Source organism: Castor canadensis, chromosome 8, assembly GCF_047511655.1.
Source record: "Castor canadensis chromosome 8, mCasCan1.hap1v2, whole genome shotgun sequence".
NCBI lineage: Eukaryota > Metazoa > Chordata > Mammalia > Rodentia > Castoridae > Castor > Castor canadensis.
The window spans coordinates 20,177,184-20,199,144 of record NC_133393.1 but is presented as its reverse complement, the minus strand read 5'-3'; the positions used below and the strand labels follow the sequence as shown (position 1 = coordinate 20,199,144).

The following is a 21,961-nucleotide window of genomic DNA, read 5'->3' as shown; positions in this document are numbered from 1 at the left end:
ACAAGGCATTTCTCGCGAGATCAGGGCACTATTTCAGCGCATGCGCACAGCGTACTAATCTCTTTTCCGGTTGCTACAGCGCAAGGAGCCATGAGGTGAGTGCTTTATTGGAGCGGTATCTGCGTTCATCCGCGCTTCCAGGTGGTTCGCCGGGTGTGGGGACCCTGCAGGCCGAGTCGGCAGTTCTTGGCGCGGGGTGGCCTACGCGTCTTTCCGATGTCCCGGAGGCTTCCGAGCCCGGCCCGGGTGTGGATTGGGTGGTGAGCCGGCCCTGAGTGCTGTCGCCTCTCCCTCGCAGCAGCAAAGTCTCTCGCGACACCTTGTACGAGGCGGTGCGGGAGGTCCTGCACGGGAACCAGCGCAAGCGCCGGAAGTAAGTGCGGGGTCCCCGGGCGGGCAGGGCTGGGGACCCGCCACCGGGGAAGCCGGCGGCTCAGTGACGGGGTCCTTCCTTCAAGGTTCCTGGAGACTGTGGAGCTGCAGATCAGCCTGAAGAACTATGACCCCCAGAAGGACAAGCGCTTCTCGGGCACCGTCAGGTTGGCACCGCTCAGTGTTCACCCCGCTCTCAGCGTCCCCGTGCGCGCCGCTCCAGGCTGTGGTCGGGCCCGGGGACACTGACGGCCAGGGTAGTTCAGCCCCCTGCCCCGGCAGGCGCGGCCGGACGGACCCCCACCCTGGGTCTTAAAACATGAGGGGAGGCGTGGGGAGGCCTTGGCCGAGCCCGCCGGCTGGCCTGACAAGCCAGGCCAGCTGCTGGCGACCGCGACGCTCCGGGTAAGGTTGTGTCTGCTGTCCTTCCGGGCCCTCCTCTTGTCTGGGCACGTGGGGCTGGCCGTGACCTGCTATGTTCCCCAAAACGCAGGCTTAAGTCCACCCCCCGCCCCAAGTTCTCCGTGTGCGTCCTGGGGGACCAGCAGCACTGCGACGAGGCCAAGGCCGTGGACATCCCCCACATGGACATCGAGGCGCTGAAAAAGCTCAACAAGAATAAGAAGCTGGTCAAGAAACTGGGTGAGCATCGACTTTGGAGGGAGTGGGGGGCAGCGACCATGGGGAAGGGGCTGGCTAAGCACACCAGCCCCGGCTCAAGTGGCTTTACACTTGAATGCTTGGAGGGTTTGGCTTTCTGATGAGGGAGGCCAGGCATTTGTTCTAACTAAGCAGGTGAGAGATTCTGTTAAGTTGGCCTGCCCAGGTGCTATGAATTGGAATAGGTACTTATCCAGGTTCCCCATCTGTGGTGACAGTGGGATTAGACCCATTTTACACGTGGAGAACAAATGTGTCCCCAATTGTCACATGCTGAAAGCCTATAGTTTGAGCCCAGATGACTTTTTTTTTGAGATTCTGGGTACCACTTGAGTCCCACCTCCAGATCCCTGGGCAGTGTTGACCATTGGGTAAGCCTGGTCTAAGACAGGGTTTAGGACTGATAAAAGGCCAGAGGATGTGAGCCTGTGGCTCACGCCTGTAATCCTAGCTACTCAGGAGAATCACAGTTGAAAGCCTGCCTGGCAATTGCTGGTGGAGTGTCTCAAGGTGTAGGCCCTGAATGAAAACCCTAGTACCGCAAAAACACAAAAAGACTTGATGCTTGGAAGGGGCAGAAGAGGGTACTGCTTGGGGGCCATGTTTGTGGTTGGCTGAAATGCCATTCTGGGCTGGATTGTGAAGGCCTGCCTCTGGCCAGGTCCTCAGCATCCCATGGCTTTTCCTCTTTCCAGCCAAGAAGTATGATGCCTTTTTGGCTTCAGAGTCTCTAATCAAGCAGATCCCACGAATCCTGGGCCCAGGCCTGAATAAGGCTGGCAAATTCCCTTCTCTGTTGACACACAACGAAAACATGGTGGCCAAAGTTGACGAGGTGAAGTCCACAATCAAGTTCCAGATGAAGAAGGTAAGGCCACCTGCCCTGGCTGGGGGCGCCGGCAGGGTTCACATTCTACTCAGTCAGAACAGCGAAGGCTCTTCAGAGCCCCGCACAGCCCACGAGGCCATTGGGGAAGGAAGGAAAGGCCCCTGTTTCCCTCCACCCAGGTGCTGTGTCTTGCTGTTGCTGTTGGTCACGTGAAAATGACAGATGACGAGCTTGTGTACAACATCCACCTGGCAGTCAACTTCCTGGTGTCCTTGCTCAAGAAGAACTGGCAGAATGTCCGGGCTTTATACATAAAGAGCACCATGGGCAAGCCACAGCGCCTGTATTAAGGCTCATGCTAATAAATCCTCGTGCCACCACTGCTTTGGTCTGTCTGCCTGCGACTGGGGCTGCAGGGAGGGTGCCTTGCAAATGGTTCTTCCACCTTGGTGATGGTTGTGGGGGGTGCCACAGAAAGAGGGCATATTCTCCCTTTTGCTAGTAAGTCCTGCAGTCTTGTTCAAACCTGTTGGATATTTAGAGTGACAGTACAGCTGCCAAGTGGGATTGAAGTTTTCAGATAACCCTGAGAAGGGCAATTTAAGGCTGGGACTCTGCTCTTTCAGCCAGATTGTGGGATGAATGGCAGGACCTGCACAGTGAAGGTATTAATTCAGTCCTGCAGCTTTAACCTACCCTCAACCTGTTTCCTTGTGTACCAGTCTTTAGAGAAAGCTTTTGGGTCTTACATTTTGGTAGCCCTGCATTGAGAGTGGGTGAAGGTCCAGGCAAATAGAGACTACAAAATTGAAGGGACCAGTAGGTAGGTAGAGTCAGGCTGTAGAAATTTCCAGGCTTTTTACCCAGACAGGCTCAAGCCTCTTTTTTTTTTTTTAATCCATTTATTCATATGTACATAGATTGGGCCATTTCTGCTTCACCCCACCACCACCCCTTCCCTCTCCCCCAACAGGCTCAAACTCTTAACACCCTGGCCATGCGAGGCCTTCCTGTTAAACTGTTTCATCTCTGCCATGCAGTACTAGAATGTGGCTTTGGTGTGGTGGGAAATGCCTGTGCCTTAATATTTTGAGTCAAATCTGCTTCACTTTGACAGTGGAGGGACCAGTTCACCCTTCAGGGCCTCATTGCCCAATTCAAGTGCTTGCCTAGCATGCGCCAATGCCCTAGGTTCAGGGCCCAGAGGAAAAATGCTGGTTGTCAAAGCAAGGTTTCCACTCAAGATCTTGAGCAGGGTTTGTTGCTTAGCTTTAGGCAGCGCTAAGCAGGGCTGCCCGAAGTGCTGGGCACGCCCACTTCTGTTGTGTATTAATGAGACAAGCCAGTATCTAGTAGAATTTGAGCAGTGCCCCCCCCGCCAATAAGGAACGAGAGCCTGACAAACCATAGTGAGGACCCAGATTTATGGGCAAGGGAGGAGTAAGGATTAAACGAGGTAAAAATGATTAGAAGCTTGTTAGTGGGGATTAAACTGGAATTAAAGTAAGGTGGTTTCCTTTGCTTTGGGCTAAGTTTTCTAAATGTCTTGTGCTCTGCAGTGGTGGAGGGAGGGAGCTTGAGATAACGATCATCAGAAGGCTAGAGTGGGTACTCTACCAGTAAGTTTCTGGACCCCCTTCCCACTTGATGGGCCTCCAAACACACTCCCATCCTACAGATGACAGTGGGGTCTCTAATGCAGTGGACCAAGGCAAAAGGCAAAGACAACATTGCCAGTGACCAGCTGAAGTGCATGTAACCTGACATCTCTATCTGCAGATTTGACCCAAATGACCTAAAATTAAGACTCTAGGATTGCCAGCCTCAATAGTTAAGTATAGAATATACAAATTTGAATTCCAGGAAAATTTTTAGCATTGCCCAGGAACATGTACTGAGCTGAAATAGATTGCTGGGTGTCCTGTGTTTTATCCTTAATTCTAGAAGCCTCATTCAGCATTCCCTGCTCACAGAATGCCTGGGTCTCACAGTGGCTAGTGAATCCAGTCAAGTGCCGGTGAAAAGGCTGGGGCAGCCTCCTGGGGGAGTAAATGTCCACTACCTCCAGGAGACACCCTTCATCCTCCCCTCCCCATCCCAGCCGGCAGAGTGGGAGGTGGGGCAGGGCAGGGCTTGTCTGGGCAGATCAGGGTCAGGCTCTTCTGTTGTCCAAGGCCTGGTGGACTGCTGCTTTAACAGGGCCCTTGGAACTCCAGTCTCGGTTGTTTGACCTTGGGCAAGTCACAAGTGCAGCACTGATTACATACATGTTGTTTACTGCCACACGGAGGTGTGGGATATTGGGAGCTGGCAGTTTTTGTGGAACTCCTGCATCATGGTCGGCCTGGGTTCCCCCACCAGAACGGGTGAGAAGCACTGGGACAGGAAGAGCACCCACTGGAAGCTAAGATCTAGCACACAACTGGTCACAACTGACCCAGAGATAACTTTAATTTCGTTTTGAGCAGGAGCCAGGCCTTGAGGGGCCCTTACCCCAGCCCACAGACACATTGTGACACAACCCATCACAGCTGGATTTTAAAAATACACAAAAAATACATAATACATGTTATAAAACCTAGGTGGGGTCTGGAGGTGGCCTGAGCAGTATGCTGACTGTGAAGACCTTCAGGAAGCTCGGGCAGGGTGGGGGTAAGGAAGGGAAGGGGCACAAACAGTACTTCATATGAAACTCATAAATACCCACTGGGCCTGGTGTGGAGAAAGACCAACAGGAAGGGGCTGACCTTTGCTCCCCGACCTGGTTAGGGAGCTGCCCAGGCAGCCCCGGGCTTCCAAACCAAAGCCTGAAGGCCTTTGCTCCCTGTTCCAACACCTCTGGTGTGCCAGACTCAGGCCTGGGGCTGCTGGCTGGCTGGCTGGCTTGGGGGCTGAATGCTCCCCTTCTCCCCTGCACTGGGGGACTGAGAGGAGGTGCTCTGTCCAGGCACAGGCCAGGTGCAGCCACTTCCCCGCTATGGCCACCTGTGCTCCAGGGAGGTAGGTAAACCTGGGCTCTAGCTCTGCCCCCTCCCTTTGGGACATCCACCTCTGTCTCAGCACTTCATCTAAAACATGGAGACCCAGCCTGCTTTGCAGGGTCTTGAGGATGGCAAAAGCCCTGCAAGGAGTCTGGCATGAGGCCTGACACCCAGAGGTGCTAAGTGGCCCCCTCCCCTCAACCCAGCCCAAACCTATTCCTGAACCTCCACAGGCTGCCGTCCTCCCCCAGTCTCCACTCTGTCTTCACCTGCCCATCACATTCCCCTGGGGGCCAGAAGCCACACCTACTGGAGCCCAAAGGCATCCCCATCCCCATCTCTAGCCACGTGATGGTGGGTCAGCGCTGATGGGCTGCCCCACCACTGAGCCTTCCTCTTCCACAGTAAAGCGCAGAACAGTGGCAGGGAACATGTGTGCTGGGGGGGCGGGGAGGCCTCCTGGGTCCTGGCCTGAGACCTGCAGGAGTCCTCAACCTGGACCCCTGAGGGGCCAGGCAAGTGTGTTTAGGTGTTCATCCTGCATCCTTGGGGGGCAGTGGGCCTCCTAGTCTTTGACGAGCTTGTAGACGTGGTGCTGGGCCCCGTGCTCACTGGTGGAGACTTCGAAGACAAAAGCAATGACAAGCAGGGTCTCCTGGGAGTCCCGGCTGGTGACCACCTGGGGGGCAGAGAGGAAGGTTGGGGCTCAGCAGAGCGCTGGCCCACCCCGAGGCACCCGGCGGCGCGCCGGCCTACCTGCAGGATGGTGAAGTTCTCCAGCACGCTGTTCATCATGTACTTCTCGGGCAGGTGCTTCAGCTTGTGGATGAAGTTGACCATGTACTCGCACATGGGCGAGCGGTGGATGCGGTACACGAAGCGGCCGTTCTCCAGCCGCGCGTATTCCGTCTGTGAGCAAGGGCGGAGGGAAGTCATCTGTCCGTCGCTGGACCTGTCGGCGCCCGCATGCGCCCCAAGGCCCCACTCACCTCCACCTTCTCCACCACCTGCTTGCCGAAGGAGCACACCTTGGTGGAGACGCTGATGGTCATGCTGTCTGCGGAGCTGTACTGGGAACTGACCCCATAGAAGGCGCCGGGGCCTTCCTGGATGGTGCTGTTGAGGTCGGCCTGCGACAGGGGCGTCAGTCCTGCAGAGGCCAGGGGTGGCCTCCTGCCTGGCCACATCGTGTCCCACCCCGGGCCCATATCTGCCCACAGGTCATGGGGGAAGGGTGGGTTCAGAGGTCAGGCCTGGGCGTGTTGCCCATGGTGGGGGAAGGAGGCTCACCCAGAACTTGACGAGGAAGAAGGCATTAGGGGGCCCTTTCTCATACAGTTCCTTGAGTCCGCCCTTCTTCTCCGGGAACTTGTCGTAGATCTGGCGCACGTCCACTGCCTCCAGGGGTGGGTCTGAGAAGGCGGGGTTCGTCTGGCCGATGTGCACAAACAGGTGTTTGCTGTACTGTGGGGAGGGCCAGCGGGGTCAGGGGGGTACTGAGCATGCAGGGACAGAGCTGCCCTGGGGCTTCCTGAGTTCAGGACCCTGAGCTAGAGTCCTGAACTACCCACGCGACTCCGCAACTGCACAAAGCACCCCCCACCCCCAAACGTGTTACCGTGTCAGGGTCTCGCTGCACTTCCATGAAGGCTGAGTACTCGAGGAGCCGCAGCCGGGAGGAGGCAATGGTGCGGTCCTGCCACACGGGCACAGAGGCAGAGGCTGAGGGCAGGGGGCCCAGCGGCTCATAACCTGGGAGGGCAAAGGAAAGCCGCACCTGCATGGGCTGGCGCACACAGTGACGCACAAAGCTGTCCCCGGCCTGCACTGAGCCTGTGTGCAAGTTAGAAAGTGAAGCCACTTCTGAGTGGGAGCACGGGTTGGATTGGTTCCTCTATTAGGTGTCTTGTGCAGCATGTGACCTGCACAACCAGACAGTGGCCCTGGTGAGAACACAGGACATTTCATTTTCCTTGTCACTGTTAATGTGTGTTTCAACTGAAAACACAGAAAATTAAAGAGAGAATAACAATTACCTAGAATCCACTGCCTAGACAGTGAATTCCTGCTGAGATTTGGATATTTCCTTCCAGGGAGATTTCTATCTCATAGACATTATTATAAATACAATACTTTGGTGACGTGTGTGTACATACCGTGTACATTTCTGCCTGAGTTCTAGAAGCAACATGTGTAAGTCCTAGTCCCCTACAGCTACCCCCCAGTACACGCGCGCGCTCTGGGCCCCAGCTCTCCTGAGTAGATGGCAGGTGCCGAGAGCAAGCCACCTGCTGGCGGGGACACTTACTGCTGAGCGTCGGTGGCAGGGGCGGCTGGATGGGGTAGGCTGGCTGTGCAAAGGGCTTGATGCTGCAGACAGGAGCACAGCCTGGTTAGAGGCCCTTCAAATCCTTTCCTTGCCCCGGCCCCTCATCCGGGTCCCCAAGAGGAAGTCACACAGCCTTTCTGCTGAGGTCAGCAACGCCTGCTGACGAGCTAGCCCACAATCTTTTCCCCTCACATTTCAACTTTTATGAGGTCTGCAGTGTCTCACAGTTGCTGCACATGTTGCATTTCACCCCCACCCCGAAAAGCTGTTCATTAATTTGCAGGAGTGGTTGACAATGAGGACCTGGGTACACTTGACTCAGAGTCATCGGGTGCAAAATAAACCTGGGGATTGGCGAGGCCAGGTGAAGGGGCTTCAGAATGGAGAAACCCAGGAATGGACAGAGGCCGGAGGTCACTGACTGCAGCCTCCACCCTCCCAACTTTGAATGAGAGCTTGCTCAGCGTGGCTGGAGAGGGGAGACACACAGGATGGAAGGGAAGGGGACTAGGGAGGAGGGGATACTCACTCCTGAGAGGGTCCAGGCTGCTGTCCCAGGAGAGGGGGGCCACTCCAGAACTGCAAAGGGGGGGGTCTCAGTATCCAGGAACCCCTGATCCATACCCCACGCCAGCACCCTCCCGAGCCCTACCCTTGACGAGGTGGAGAAGACAGCCTGGGGCAGAGGGGAGGGTGGGCTGAACTTGTTCTGCAGAACGCTGGCGGAGACAATCTGGGCAGAAGACATGGACGCCATGCTCTGGAGGGCTTTGTCCTTGGACACCTGGTCCTGGGGACAGAGGGACCACATGAGACCCAGGCCAGACTATGGGCCCTGAGGGCTCTGGAGGCCAGGTCTGGGTTCCAGCCCCAGCTCTGCTCTCTGGTCCCAGGAGAGTCTCTACTCTGCTCTTGCCCCAGTCTCCGACTTGTACCCCACCTCTGACCTCAAGCGGCATTCTGCAGCCCAGTAGGGTTGTTATCTGGCATCTAGTGGGGGAGGGGCAGGTCCCTTATATGAACTAGTGTGGTAGATGCATGGAACCTGCAGTCCTCCCTGTACTGTGTATCACTTCTAGACTATGTATAATACCTAACAGTGTAAACAATATGCACATAGTTGGTTTTTTTGGTTTTGTTTTTTGTTTTGGTAGTGGGCCTGGGGTTTGAACTCAGGGCTTTGTGCTTGCAAAGCAGGCACTCACTCCAGTCCATTTTGCTCTGGTTGTTTTGGAGATGGGGATCTCAAGGACTGTTTGCCTGGGCTGGCCTCAAACCACAATCTTCCCGATTTCAACCTCCCAAGTAGCTAGGATCACAGGCATGAGCCACTGGTGCCTGGTGTGTTCCACAGTTTCTGTTCTATTTCACTGGTGGTCAGAATCCCCTGGGCACACGTGAGAAGCACAGACAGTCAGGCCAGGCGCTGACCATCGTAACAAGCTTCCAGGTGAGTCTTCAGTGCGCTAACACTGGAGGGCCAAATTCTCCTTACGAACCCACTAAACTTGTCTCACAATCTGTAACTTGGGGTGCTTTTGTTTTGTTTTGTGTTTCTGCCATGCTGGGGATGTAACCCAGCCCCCACCCCATGCAAGTGCTCTATGGCTGAACCCCACCCCCACCCCTGTGATGCTCTGCAGACCCTCCTCCCCCAGGAGAAGCCCCATGCTACTTACCAGGTTCATGGCCTGTGAGGAGAGAGGGAGGATAAGTCAGCTGATCAGACTGATGCACAGGAGGCTCCACAGGGTGAGGGGCCACGTCTGTTCATCTGCCCGCCCAGTGCCTGCCTGGCCATCAGCTCCCCAGGAGCTGGGGGAAGGCAGCTAACCCTCCCCACCCCGAAGAGGGCGTGCTTGCCAGCTGGGGGTGCCCTGACAATGGGAGGATGCGGGAGGAACAAGCTGGTACCCCTGGGTCTGTCTGTGTCCACTGGAACTGTGCTATAGGGACGGGGGCTGGGATCAGGGAAAAGACCTAACAACCGGCAGGGGACCCTGATGAGAACCAGACTGAGATCCTGAGCCATACAGCAGCCAGGAGTAGGAGGAACTGACACCAACCCGACAGTCCCCCTCCCTGCCCACCTGAAGACCCCATGCAATTAGCAAGCAGCAATTAGGAGGAAGGAGAAAAAGGAAAGTGAAGAGGAGAGGTGGGCCTCAGTGGAACCCCAGATGATCTTCCTCTCCCTCACTGTAGTGTTGGCTGTCCCCTTGGCTCCTGCTCAGTGTCCAGGGACTGTGGCCCTGTGCAGCCTGACACAGCCTTTGGGCTTTCCGCTGACACTTGTGTTTCTCAGACCTCCTCACAGCTTCTCAGCAGGGGTCCCCATACCTTCAGTTTGGACTGAATCTCCCGAGATTTCCGCCTGGCTAGAACCTGCAAGTGGCTAGAGACCTGCAGAGGGAGAGAGAGAAAGAGAAAAAGGACAGGGAGAACAGGAACAGAGGCAAGAATGGAGCTGCAGCCAGAAAAGAGGCACAGTGGGCTGGAGAGCCAGTGAGGCAGAGGCCTGGCTGGGCAGAGAGCAATGGAGGTGCCACAGGGGGGCCTAAGAAGGGCTGGAGGCTCCAGCCAGGCGCCCAACGTACCTTGATGCCAACCTGGTACTCCCGCACCTTCTTCCGAGCTAGAACCTGTATGTGGCTGGACACCTAGGGGCCGCCCCGCGCCCCGCCAGAGAGGAAAACACAGACAGTGAGGAGGCACGGCCATGGGTAGCTATGGGCGAGAGCATCCCAGCCCTCATCTCTGGGGAACCGAATGTAATTGGGGGATCTCTGGAGCCCTAGTGGGCACTGCCATTCTGTTCTCTTGGTTTTTTATTGATTAGGAGCCCACAGTAGCCTCCAGGATACCATGTACAGTTGTATAGGTTGTTCACTGCCTGGAGGGTACCAGTGAGAGCTGGAATCCAGCCTGGGTTCTGCTGGCTGGTCACACTGCGTTCCCAGCACAGAGGCTGCACCTAATCAGGGGAAGGGTGCCTCTCCCCACTCTAAAAAGGGGCAACTTTTTCTCACTGGTGTCCTCAGACACCTTTTTCTAGTTGGCAGTGGCCAGGACAATCCTGGTGGCTGTTAAGATTACACACCAACGCCACATCCCCTACCAAAAGTCCCCTTCTCCCACCTAAATCCTCAGCAGTCTGCCAGGTCCTACCCCTGCCCTTTTCTCCTTGGACTACCAGATGTCGGGGCATCAGCACACAGTAGGTGCTTTCACTCATGTTTCCCTCCAGCTTTGCAGGCAGACCTGAGCTACGCCAGGCCCGATGTCCACAAGGCAGCAGCCTTGGCATGGGCCAGCACCTGATCTGAGCCAGAACCCCACAAGCTGGTCTCCCTAGGAAGCCCGCTGGAACTCGAGGCTGCCCCACTGTCAGCATCAGCAACCGCTGTGGGCTTTCTTTACAAGCTGTGTTTATCTCCATCTCAGTCTAAAGGTGACTCTGTGTGAGATGGCGCTGGGACTGATAGGAACAGCCTCTGCCCGGGACAGCCATGCCTTACTTCCTGTCTGGTGATCCTGACGGTGTCCCACTACTGTGGGACATCACATTCCGGACTCACTCGACCTTTGCAGCAACACTAAGAAGTTAGTGTTGCAAATGACAAAACCAAAGCCCAGAGAGGCTAAGCAATATATCCAAGGTTACACAGCTGGATGCTAGCAATGGAACTCAAATCCAGGCTGTCTGAGTCTGGAGCCCACTTACTTTACCTCCAAGCTACTGTACCAGGCCTCCGAGTCCCTTAGCACAGAGGAGCCCTGCATGGCCAGCTGGAAGCCCTATGGGGCTTACTCCTGACTTAATATTTAGCTCTTTAGCCAATCAGAAGGCAGAGTTAAAAAAAAAAAAAAAGAAAAGAAAACTGCATTTCTTTGCCAAAAGTAAAATAAAAGTAACCAAAAAAACCTTTGTCACTGGTTATTTGTGACAAAGACATGCACATCCTCACAACCACAGGACAGGTCTCCTTGTAAGGGACATTAGATAAAACCTGGTTCTAACAAGGAGCACAGCTGGAGAGGGGTCTCACCCTTGGGCATGGCTGAGACCTTGGTTTTCTGGTTCTGAGCTTGTGGCCAGCTGGCCAATGTGGCCTCTGTGCAGCAGCCTGGCCAGGAGCAGGCATGAGGCTGGGTGCAATGACAGGCCACTGTTCAGTGCTGAGCCTGCTGACCCTCGGCCCTTCCCATGCAATGGGTGTGGCTGAGGCGTGCCTTGGAGCTTAGGGCAGCTCTGGTTTATGACGGGGACAGTCACTAAGGCAGCAGCTCCCACACAGCACAGCACACTCTTGCAGGGTTTCACATATTAATTCACGAAAGGCTGAGGAGCCAGCGCCCAGGATCCCCCACGGGAGTCCCACGTGACCTGGAGTCTTCTTGCTTAACCATCAAGGCCCTCTTCTGCCTACAGGTCCAGGCTCAGGGACCAGGGCCCCCACTGTCCCCTGCTGTGTCCCAGTGCCCAGGCCACAGGACTATCTCAAAACTTGCCACAGGTTCCCTTGCTGGGCGACATGCAGGGGCCCAGGGTGGACGGTTAACAAAAGCAGAGCAAGCTAGGTGCCAGTAGCTCACGCCTGAAATTCTAGCTACTCAAGAGACAGAGATCAAGAGGATCGAGGTTCAAAGTCAGCCCAGGCAAAATAGTTCAAGACCCTATCTTGAAAAAACCCATCACACACAAAAGAAAGGCTGTCTGAGTTCAAGCCCCAGTACCGCAAAAAAAAAAAAAAAAAAAAAAAAGGCAGTGCAAATGAGGAGCCCTTCCCACTTCCACACGGGGCAGGGGACCCACAGCCCTCCTTTGAGCGGGGGACCAGGTTGGATATTTGTCCTCCACACTGATCAGGGAGCTGGGAAGGGCTGGGGCAGTAGCTGGCCTCTCTGCCTCCAGGTCCCTACCTCTGGCTATCACCACTCCCCTCTAGCCCCCACCTCCAGCCTCAGCCAGGTCCCCACCACTGTCCATCCAGGTCTCTGCCTCCTGGTCTCCTCGTGGCCCTCCCCAATTCACCTCCCCAGCAGCCCCCGGACCTAGTCCTCCCAGGGGCCCACTCTACTCCTGCTCTGTGCCTCCAGGCCCTTGCTGCTTGGGGGCCCCACACCTCTGGCTGACTCCCTCCCCCCCAGCTCTGTCCCATCCCTCCTCCAGCAAGCTGCTTCTGGATGGCTCTGTCTGGACTGATCCAGAATCCATGTCCCAGCCCAGTGACACTAACGTAACTGGACTTGCCCCTGCCTCAGTTTCCTCATCTGAAAAGTGGAGACACTCAATGCCTACCTCCTAATGCAGGAGGGGGTTAAATGGACTGATACGGGGTAAGCTCTGAGTGGCTTGTGAGCATAGGCTTCACTCTGAGAAACACGCCATGAGGGGATTTCATTGTGTGCAAACATCTTAGAGTGCAGGTACACAGATCTCAAGGTACAGCCTACTGCACACCTGGCTGTCCCATGCATGGTCCACTCTTGCCTAAAACATTATGTGACCACAACTCTATTGCTATTTATATATCCAGCTTCCTCAGCCTGGCAGAATCCTCCCCTCCTTGCCTATGTAACACACTCATGCCTTCTTATAAATGCAGCTCAGGTGCTGCCTCCTTCAGGAAGCCCACCTAGCTCTCTCTCTCTGCCCCTAACGGTATGGGTTAGAGGCTTGTGCCCTGCACACACCCCTATCTCAACTGTGCTACCTAGCTCTGCACTTGTCTATCTGTCTGTCTCCCTGGACCACTCAGGGCCATGGGACAGCAGCCCCATGGGCTTCTCTGTGGTCTCTGAACCCAGGACAATGAGCAGAGCACTCAGAGCTGTGCGGAGATCATGTGACATCACCCCGCAGGGGCAAGGAGCACCAGGGTGCTGGGCTGGACAGAGCAGCCCCAGAGGGCAATTGGAGGCATAGCTGAAGCCCCATCTCTCTACCTGTTTTCTTGTCCGTGTCTTCCCTGTCCTCAGTTTGATGTAGCGTGCAATCAGCTCATTTCGACCTAGATAGGGAGAGAGGAGAAATGAGGAGGGGCAGAGGGTGGTGCTGGAGGCTTAAGACCCCTCCAAACTGTACAAGCAGCTGCAAAGGTCAGGGGCATCCCCTGTGCTCCCCCTACAGCCTCTAGGAACCGGGATGGGGGAGGACTAAAGAGGAAGGAGGGCTGGCCCTGACAGGTGAGGGAAGAGAAGGAGTGGGACACTCCTTGGAGGCTGAGGGAGCACATCTGTGTGTGGAGTGAGCACAAGACCCTGTGCACTACTGTACAGGGCTGGCCTGGGCTCTGGTCCCTGCTTGGTCCCGGTCATGTGAGGAGACCCTGGACCAGTCCCTTCCCTTCTCTAGGAAAGGAAGGCCTGGAAGGAAGGAGGGCTGTCTCCAGCATGTCCCCTGTACTGACAGCCTGGGTCAAGATGTGCCACCGAGCATGTCACTGTGCCCTGGTGTCCTGCGACCGCTACTTTGTGTGACCGCTACCATGTCACCCTGTGAAAGAAAGCCCAGTTGCTCTTGAGACTTGGGGTGGGGACTCTGTTCAGCCACATGACCCCTGGGGTACTCGGCTCTGCAGGGGGAGGAGGGTTACTGGACACATGGCTGGTGCACACCAACATTCAGGGTGCCCTCCATGCCAAACCCAAGCCCCCTGCCTCCAGTTCCTTGGCCTCCCCAGAACAGCCACATTCTCCAAATTCCTCTCCCATGACAGAAGCAGGCCCACTGCTCCTCCCTCCCCACCAGCCCCCTCCACCCCGCTTCCTCCACCCTGTCTAAAAATACCCTGTGGGGCTGCCTGGCCACCTGGGAGGTAGCAGTGGGGGAGGCAGCCCCGCCCTTAGGAAGGCACCCCAGAATGTCTGCCAGGTGTGGGGCTCAGGGAAGGATGGGCATGTCCCAGGGTTGGGGCCAAGGGACATGGGCAGCCCTGCCATGTCTACACACTGGTGGTCCTGGATGCTGGCGGGCCAGTCCCCAGCCATGGCTCTTAGGGAGGGCAGGCAAGGAGGGTGGAGCTATTCAGGAACCAGGCTCAGAGGGTCATTATCCCAGAAATGCAGCTATAGGGGGCTGTCTTAGGGCTGGACGAGAGGGGACAGTCCTTTCTGGAGCTGGCAAGATGACCAAGAAGGCCACACAACAGTGGAACCTGGGAGAGGGGCATCTGAAAAAGGCAAGTCCGCACACCCCTCAGCTCTCTTTCCCCACACAGCCTCTGTCCCACACAGTGCCACCCTGGGGCTGGAGGCCCTAGGCCTCCTCCCCACACTCTCCCAGGGTTGGGACCCTGTCACAGGTCTGGCCTGAAGCCAACTGGACTGACCCAGTTTTCTGGGCCCACTGAGTCACCCCGAAACCTCCAGGCCGCAGGGAGGAGCAATGGGGCAGGGGCAGGCAGTGACTGTGGGCTGCGGCCTCCTGTGTGTGAGAAGCAGCTGGAGGAGGCCCCAGACACAGGCTCGCAGGCCTGGACTCGCCCGCACTGGCGGCCAGGACTTCCCCGACCGGTTGGGTAAGGGGGCAGAGAGCAGGGGAGGGCCAGGGTGCCATCCATCCATCCATCCATCCAGCAGTGTCCCCGGCCTGCTGCAAGGCACGCACCGTACATCTTGCCCTCGTCCGACAGGATGATCTTGCGCCGGCCGCAGGGCGGGTAGATGGCCAGGGCTTCCTGGAAGCTCTGCTCGATGTCCGGGCTCCACACGCCCTCTGCATCGTTGTCCAGCCCCTTGTCCAGGCCCTCGGGCCCATCCTCCCGGGCCTCCCCGGGGCTGCTGCTGGTGGTCCAGCTGTTGGACGCTATTGTGCTGGTTGCTCTGGGCTCTGGGCCTGAGCCCACTAGGCAGCCTGAGCCTGTGGGGGCAGACAGACGAAGAGGGTCAGGGCAGGGTTCCCCCATCCACACCCACCTCTGGCCGCAGTGATTGGCACTGGAACTCTACCCCAAGCCCCAGCCAAGGGGCAGGTGCTCAGGTGGATGGAGGCAGCCAGGGGCTACACTTCAAAGCTGTGTGACCTTGGATGTATTACCTTACTTCTCTGAACCTGAGTCCTATAAAATAAGGAAAGGATCTCCTTGGGGTTGTGAGGGTTAAAATTTACGTGAGATCACAAAGTACCAACCCCAATGCCTGGCTCAGAACACTGGAGAAACTACTGTGGTGAACCTTAAGAGCAGCAGTGATAATAACGGGGTGCCTCTACACAGTGTTTTTCTACTCAGTCAGGCCTCACAACTAAGCAGGGAGGGAAGGCAAGGAGCACTGTCCATTACTCAGATAAGGAAAACTGAGGCTCACGGTCACATGACTGGCAAAGTCCTCATGAAGAGCTGGGAAGAACCCCAAGAGGCAAGGCACATATTTGTGCAGTTCTCAGGGAGCACCTTGCTCTCCCCTGTCAGAGGAGGTCCAGACCCTCACCAGGGGCCCCACTTCTCATTCTTGCTGCAGCATCGATGCAGCGTTCCTTAACACCCATTTCCTGACCCAAGAAGAACATGGTTTCACCTCCCTCAAAAAGATACCTGAGGGGCTGGAGGAGTGGCTCAAGTGGTAGAGCACCTGCCTAGCAAGCGTGAGACCCTGAGTTCAAACCCCAGTGCCACAAAAAAAAAAAAAAAAGAAGATATCTTGGGAGGAAGTGCACACCTGTAATCCCTGCACCTAGGAGACAGAGGATTTCGAGTTCTAGACTAGCTTGGGATACACAGTGAGGCCCTGTCTCAAAAAACAAGGGCTGAGGGTATAGCTGGGTGGCAGAGCGCATGGCCAACGTGCAAGGCCCCAGCACAGCAAAACGACAAGAAGCTAAGTGCAGAGCATCCTGCCAACCTAATCCCAGAGACACTGCCCAAGAGTGGCAAGGAGGGGCAACACTGGCTGGTGGTGAGGAGCAGCTGCCTGGCTCCACCCCACGGCTCTTCCATTCACTTCCTGTTCCCGCACCCGGTGGCCCCACAGCAGCTCATAAACCACCCACATGCCTGGCTGTCCTGGCCCACATGGCAGATGGGCCAACCCTCTGTAAACTGAGGTCCCTGCACTCCCAGGAGGAGTTATTCATTTAGACCATGCCCAGCCAGCCCCCACAAAGACTCACCTCACACCCCCATCTCCCCGGAATTCAGAGTCCTAGGGCCCTAACAGCTGGCTCCCAGGCCTCTGTGCTGGACAAATAAGAATGTAGGGGCCCTGGAAAGGTGGGGAACCTGTCAAAAACCAGGGAGAAGAACTTGAAATCCAGGTCCTCCCAGATGGGTGGGGAAGGCTTCTCCTTATGGAGCCACCTACCTGTTTGCTTGGAGAGGCGTGAGGAGGTCACTAGTGGCCGGGGGTGGGAGGGCTTGGAGTATCTGAATAGACATCAATTTTATGTACTTATTTAGAGACAAGGTCTCACTATGTAGTCCAGGCTTACCTGGAACTTGGGATCCTCCTGCCTCAGTTTCCAAAGTGCTGGGATTGCAGGCGTGCATTACCACGCCTGGCTCCTAGACTCAATTTTACTACTAACAACAGCACATGACGGGCACGGCTGAGATTTTACGCACATTGACTCATCCAATCCTCACATTAACCTTGTGGGGTAGGTACTATTCTTGACTCTTCCTTACAGATGAGGAAACCAAGGGACAGTCATTACACAACTTGCTCAAGGACACACAGCAAGCAAGTGCTGGAGCTGGGTTAGGGCAAGGGGAAAGGGCTGAGAAACCCTACCACCTAGAGAGAGAAAGGAGGCCCAGCTCTCACAGCAGCTGCCTGGAGTCTGCATAGTGGGGTCCAGATCAAAGGGTCCCCCCTGAGCTTAAATGGCTGGAGTAATTTCAAGGTCCCACACACTGCTTTCTAGCCTCTTCTGAGAGGGCCCCAAGACCTCCAGGAATCTGTCACCATGGCCAGTGGACTACACAGCTCAGGCCCCATCCCCAGTCTGCCCCCACACTCCAGGAAACTATCTAGATCCCCAGCTCCCTTCCCACTCCTTTAGGCAAATGATTGAAATAGAAGTGGGGGGCAGGGGCATGCTAGCCGGCACAGGGAGGAGCTCCAGCAACTCCAAGGTGGAAGGAGTTGGGGGGACCAGGCCTCCCGCTAGGTATCAGCTGTCAAAGGGAGAGAGCAAGAAGCTACCATTAGCTAGGACCCCTCCAAAACTGGCATATGCATTTCTCCCAGCTTGTTTTTCCAAGGCCTCCCTCAGAGCATCAGGGGCCTAGTGCATGGGGGGCCCTGGCAACCCCAGACTTCTAAGCAACTTGCCAGCCTCCCCCAAGTCTCTGGCTGCCTCCCCTCATCCAGGCCATGCCCCCCTCCGGGTGATGTCAGCCCCGCCCCGCCCCCACAGGAGCATGTGGCCAAATATGGCGAACAGAGCAGCCCGGGAGCAGGGACAGACTGGGGGGGGCGGCGGGGCGGCCCCTGGCTGGGACGGAGGCAGCTGGGGAGGGGGAAGGGCACCAAGGAGGGGGCCCCCCCAGAGGACGCATCAAGGAGAGATTTGGAACCCCTGTCCCTCCGCTGGCTCTAGGCACCTGCTGGATTGACCTAGTCCTAGGAACCCCTGGGAACAGAGTACTACATGGGGACCCACAAGTGGCACCCCCAACACACTGCCCCACATAGTAGCACCCTTGCTGGACTGCTGCTGTGCCTGTACCCCAAGCGTAGTTAATCACTGCAGCTGAGGCTGTGTGCGGATGGGACCAGGTCTTATCTGTCCACTTCACTCAGGAGCTGGGAGGCTGGCCTCCCAGAATTACTACAGAAGAAACTGACTGGCTGTGCCTACCCCCAAACCCTGGGGACCAGTGACAGAGTAGGCTAGGGACCCAGACAGAAATCTAGAGAGGCTGACTGGGGCAGGAGCCATTGGAGAGAGTGGCAGTCCCCAGGGGCACGCCTCGCCTTGTGGGCTGTGGCTGCCAAGAGGGCAAGGAGGGGAGACTTAAGGGAGGGGCCAGGTGAAGAGGGGAAGAACACAGAGGGCAGATGGGTCCCAGAGAGAGATACCAATCCAGCAGGCGTCAGACACCAGACCTATGAAGAGACCTATGGAGGAGAACGAGAGACAGGGAGAGAGAGCCCAGGGGGCGCTGGACAGTCAGATCCATAGACAGGCAGGCGGCTGAGGTGGCAGCAAAGACACAGAGATGGAGACCCACAAGGGAGGGGGTAAGGAGGGCAGAAGGAGAAAGGTGCGTAAACTCAGATGGCAGACGGGACAGGAAGAAGAAAGACAGGAACAAGGACAGAGAGACCTGGGCAGTCCCAGGGGGACAGAGTTACAAGGAAGGCCAAAGGGTGGGGCTGGGCTCACCTGGAAGAAGACCACCTCCCACCTCCCCTGCACAGGGCCTGGTATTTCTGCCCACAGGCTGCAGAGCAGGGCAGGTGGGTTCACTCACCCCTCACCTTCGCCCTCCTCCACCAGCAGGGCCACACCTGCCTCCCCTCTCCCAGGCCCTCAGCCCTCGGGGTCAGAAGGCGCCTCTGGGCAGGAGCGGGATAGGGGCTGGAGGCTGTGGGAGATAAGGGGCACCTTGCTACCCACTCCCCAGCCTGGGGCCAGACCTTCCAGAAGAACTGGCCGGGCAGCTTCAGGGATGGAGGCCAGAGTTGGGGCTGCACAGAGACCGGGCCTAGACCACTCAGCCCTAGAGCTCCCTTTAAGAGGCAGGTCAGGCCTGGGCCACGGACTCCCCCAGAGCTGTGAGGGCACAGATGACACAAGACAAACTGGCAGGTGGCATCCTCCTTCCCCTCCTCCCAGTTGAGCTGGGCCCGACTGGGTTAAGCAGGCAGCAGCTTTCCAACCTCCAAGCGACCCCAGCCCCCAAAGTGCCCTCACTTTGAGGAGCCAGTCACTCTAGGGTAGGAAGATGAGAAGTCTGCAGCCTCTTCTGAATCCACTGTCCTGTACCCTGGGTTGGGCTGCCCAGGGGGGTGTAAGGCTGTTGAGGGCAGCTGAGAAGGGCTGGTAGCTTCCTATCTCCTTGCCTTTCTTCCCTTCACCCCGCCCCCACAGCGACCAGCTGTTCTCCAGCTGCCAGAGGCTCCCACCCTAGCAGTGGCTATGCTCTGGTTGGGACAAGACTGGGCCAGGGAAGGAGGTAGAAATGGTGTCTGCCTCCCCCACCTCCAGCCCAAGGACCCTAGAGGGACCTGCCAAGTGGCTACACCCTGCCAGGCGGGGAAGGGAGGACCCTCTTCCCTGGAGCAGGGTCCCAATCTTCACAGGAGGAAGCAATTTGCAGAGCCCAGGACGAGGAGATGTTGGGGCCTCCTCCCCTCACCCGCTCATTAATGTGCTTCCAATTTGGGAAGCAAGACTCTTGCCCCCCACACTGGGGTAGGGGCGTTCTCAGGGAGCAGTGGTGGGATAGCCCCCCAGAATCCCTTCTCCAAAGCTCACCCACCATCAGACTCCCTCCTCAGAATAGTGTAGGGGGCGGAGGTGTAGACTCGGAGCCCTGAAGCCCCCTGCAGAGAACAGCCAGTCCCCAGACCTCCCTTTACCCACTCTGGGATGGCCCTGGTCTTCTCATCTGGGCCGTTCCCAGGGAGCAAATCCACAGATCCAGAAGGAGACAACTTGGGGGACAGTATCTCATAGTGCTCAATTAACATGCCAATCATCCCCAGGTCACCCACAGAGCTGCCCCCAGTCAATCAATTCTGTCCATTAGGAAAAGAATCAGAAATCCTCTTTGAACACACAGGCTCCCTCTCTCTGTGTCTTTCCCTTTCTCTCAGTCTGTCACAGTCCTGCACTACTCTCCTTCCTGGGCTTAAAAAAAAAAAAAAGTATTAAAGTAAAATATACATAACATAAAATTGATCATTTTAATCTTTTTTTTGAGGCAGGGTTTCCCAATGTAGCCTGGAACTCAAGGTCCTCAGCCTTAGCCTCCCGAGTGCAGGGATCACAGGTGTGTACCACTGCACCTACCTCGTTCTAACTACTTTTCTGTGGACAGGTGAGTGGCAGTTAAGTCTACTCCTTCTTCCCGTTTTTCACCGTATCTTTCTCATGGTCTTCCCCATAGATGCTACATGCACTGGAGTCATAGGTCCCCACACCCTGTCTGCACAGTCACTGAGGATGTCACCCACACAAGCTCAGATAGTGACCACCCACAGAGCCAGTCTCAGGCACACCCCACATGGTTTCTTGCACGCAGAGCCGTATACCAGGGTGGCTTTCTCATGCTCAGTTTCACCTACCCAGGTGCCCATGATCGTCGCTCTTGGTGCACACAGTGCTTACACACGTCACATTGTCACAGGTGGTCCTATGGTTTTGGTGTTGTCACTCAAAGACACACCATTTCACAACATACAACAGAAGTGATCACACCACAGCATCATATGTCACACAGTATGTCACTCATTCTGCCTCTCACACATACACAAAATCGCAGTGTCCCCCACACATAGCCAGCGTCATCCACGGCACACGGATGGTCAAGCAGTTTCCTTTAGATGTGTCCAGTGTGACAGTCCCCCCGACACACAAAGTGCCACCCACGCAACTTCTCACGCACAAGTGCAGTGGTACACCCACAGAGACACACACCAAGATTCACAGTTTCTCTCATGAACTGTTGTTACCAGTCACACGCAAGGAAAGTCACAGACAGCTTTCTTAAGTATCGATCCTCTCCCATACATGCCCACCTCAGTCTCACCTACACAAAGCATCCCCTCCAGGCCCTCTCCCGCTTCCATCCAGTCACACACAGTTGCACTCTCATTTCCCTCTATCACTTCCTGTCCCTTGGGACTGGCAGGGAGTCCAGGAAACAATCAGCACTCTAGGAAACCCCAGGGGCTGAGGCTTTGGGGACTGGCCTCCCATGCACTCCCCTCAGCAGCAGCTTCTCCTGCAGACAGCATTGGGCTGGCACAGCGGGAGGGTAAGGGTGAGCAAAGCCAAGAGGACAGGGCTGTGGTGACCCACAGATCCCCTAACTCTAATCAAGAGGCTCCTACCACAGCCCCAGGCTGCCCAGAGGTCCAGGGGGCCCAGGATTCCTCTGACCCCACAGCTTCTGCGCCCCAGGTGGGAATTGAGGCTGGGTCTTCCAGATAAGTTCTTTCTACCCCACAGAGTGCAGTACTCAGAGTCTCATGGCTTCGGGTTCCCTAGGAACCCACGCCACCAACAACCTTCTCACTCTTTTCACTCACCCCTCCTGAGTCAGGGGCAGGGCTGGCAGCTTACCAGTGTCCACACAGAGCCCTAGAGGTTCCCAGAGGGCTCTAGGAGTGGGGAAAGGGGATGCCACCAGTGGCCTCTGAGCACCATGTTTTCCAACCTAGCCCTGCCAGGCCCACTGCCACCTCAGAGGGCAAGTTCCCCCAGCTCCACCCAAGCCTCCTGGTCCCAGACACCTGCTGAGAGCCACCTTCTCAGCTGTGCTTGCCTGGTTTAGCTCTCCTCACCTTCCCCCACCCCCAGGGCTAGCTTCTCCCTTTTCCTTATACCACCTAGGGTCACCCACTCACCTCTCCAGACCCCACCAGGTTCAGGTTCCATGATGGTGGGAGGAGGAGGAGGAGGAGGAGGAGGAGGAGGAGGAAGGCAGACAAGAGACAGAGTCTCTAGGAGGGCTCAGAGAAAAGGCACCCTGGAAGTCATGACAGGTGGTGAAAGGTCCTGCTGGGAGCAGGTCCCTCCCTTCTTGAACCCCTTTGTTGAGCTGTCTCCTCCCAGTTTACTATTATTTCTCCAACAGCAGGATGTCTCAGGAAGTACAGACTTCAGAGTGAGGG

General features: G+C 56.4%; 2 protein-coding genes across 3 annotated transcripts; one reads left to right on the top strand and one right to left on the bottom strand.

Annotated features, from left to right (window-relative positions):
- Positions 1-16: 16 nt before the first annotated feature.
- On the top strand, positions 17-2,241 carry Rpl10a (ribosomal protein L10a). Of its 2 annotated transcripts, XM_020168937.2 has the most exons (6): positions 17-95; positions 299-373; positions 459-539; positions 866-1,014; positions 1,728-1,900; positions 2,041-2,241. In XM_020168937.2, the coding sequence occupies exons 1-6, from the start codon at positions 91-93 to the stop codon at positions 2,209-2,211; spliced, it is 654 nt and encodes a 217-aa protein (XP_020024526.1). In that variant the 5' UTR covers positions 17-90; the 3' UTR covers positions 2,212-2,241. The 2 variants fall into 2 exon arrangements, with proteins under 2 accessions (XP_020024526.1, XP_073938460.1); XM_074082359.1 differs by lacking the exons at positions 17-95; positions 299-373; positions 459-539 and adding an exon at positions 632-777.
- Positions 1,760-18,585, bottom strand: Tead3 (TEA domain transcription factor 3). The gene is made up of 12 exons (XM_074082361.1): positions 14,784-18,585; positions 13,121-13,185; positions 9,512-9,574; positions 8,851-8,862; positions 7,824-7,961; positions 7,701-7,750; positions 7,151-7,212; positions 6,461-6,594; positions 6,133-6,306; positions 5,832-5,972; positions 5,599-5,751; positions 1,760-5,521 (listed from the first exon to the last, which is right to left on the bottom strand). Exons 1-12 carry the CDS (start codon positions 15,079-15,081, stop codon positions 5,408-5,410), a joined length of 1,404 nt encoding a protein of 467 aa, XP_073938462.1. The 5' UTR covers positions 15,082-18,585; the 3' UTR covers positions 1,760-5,407.
- Between the last annotated feature and the right edge of the window lie 3,376 nt (positions 18,586-21,961).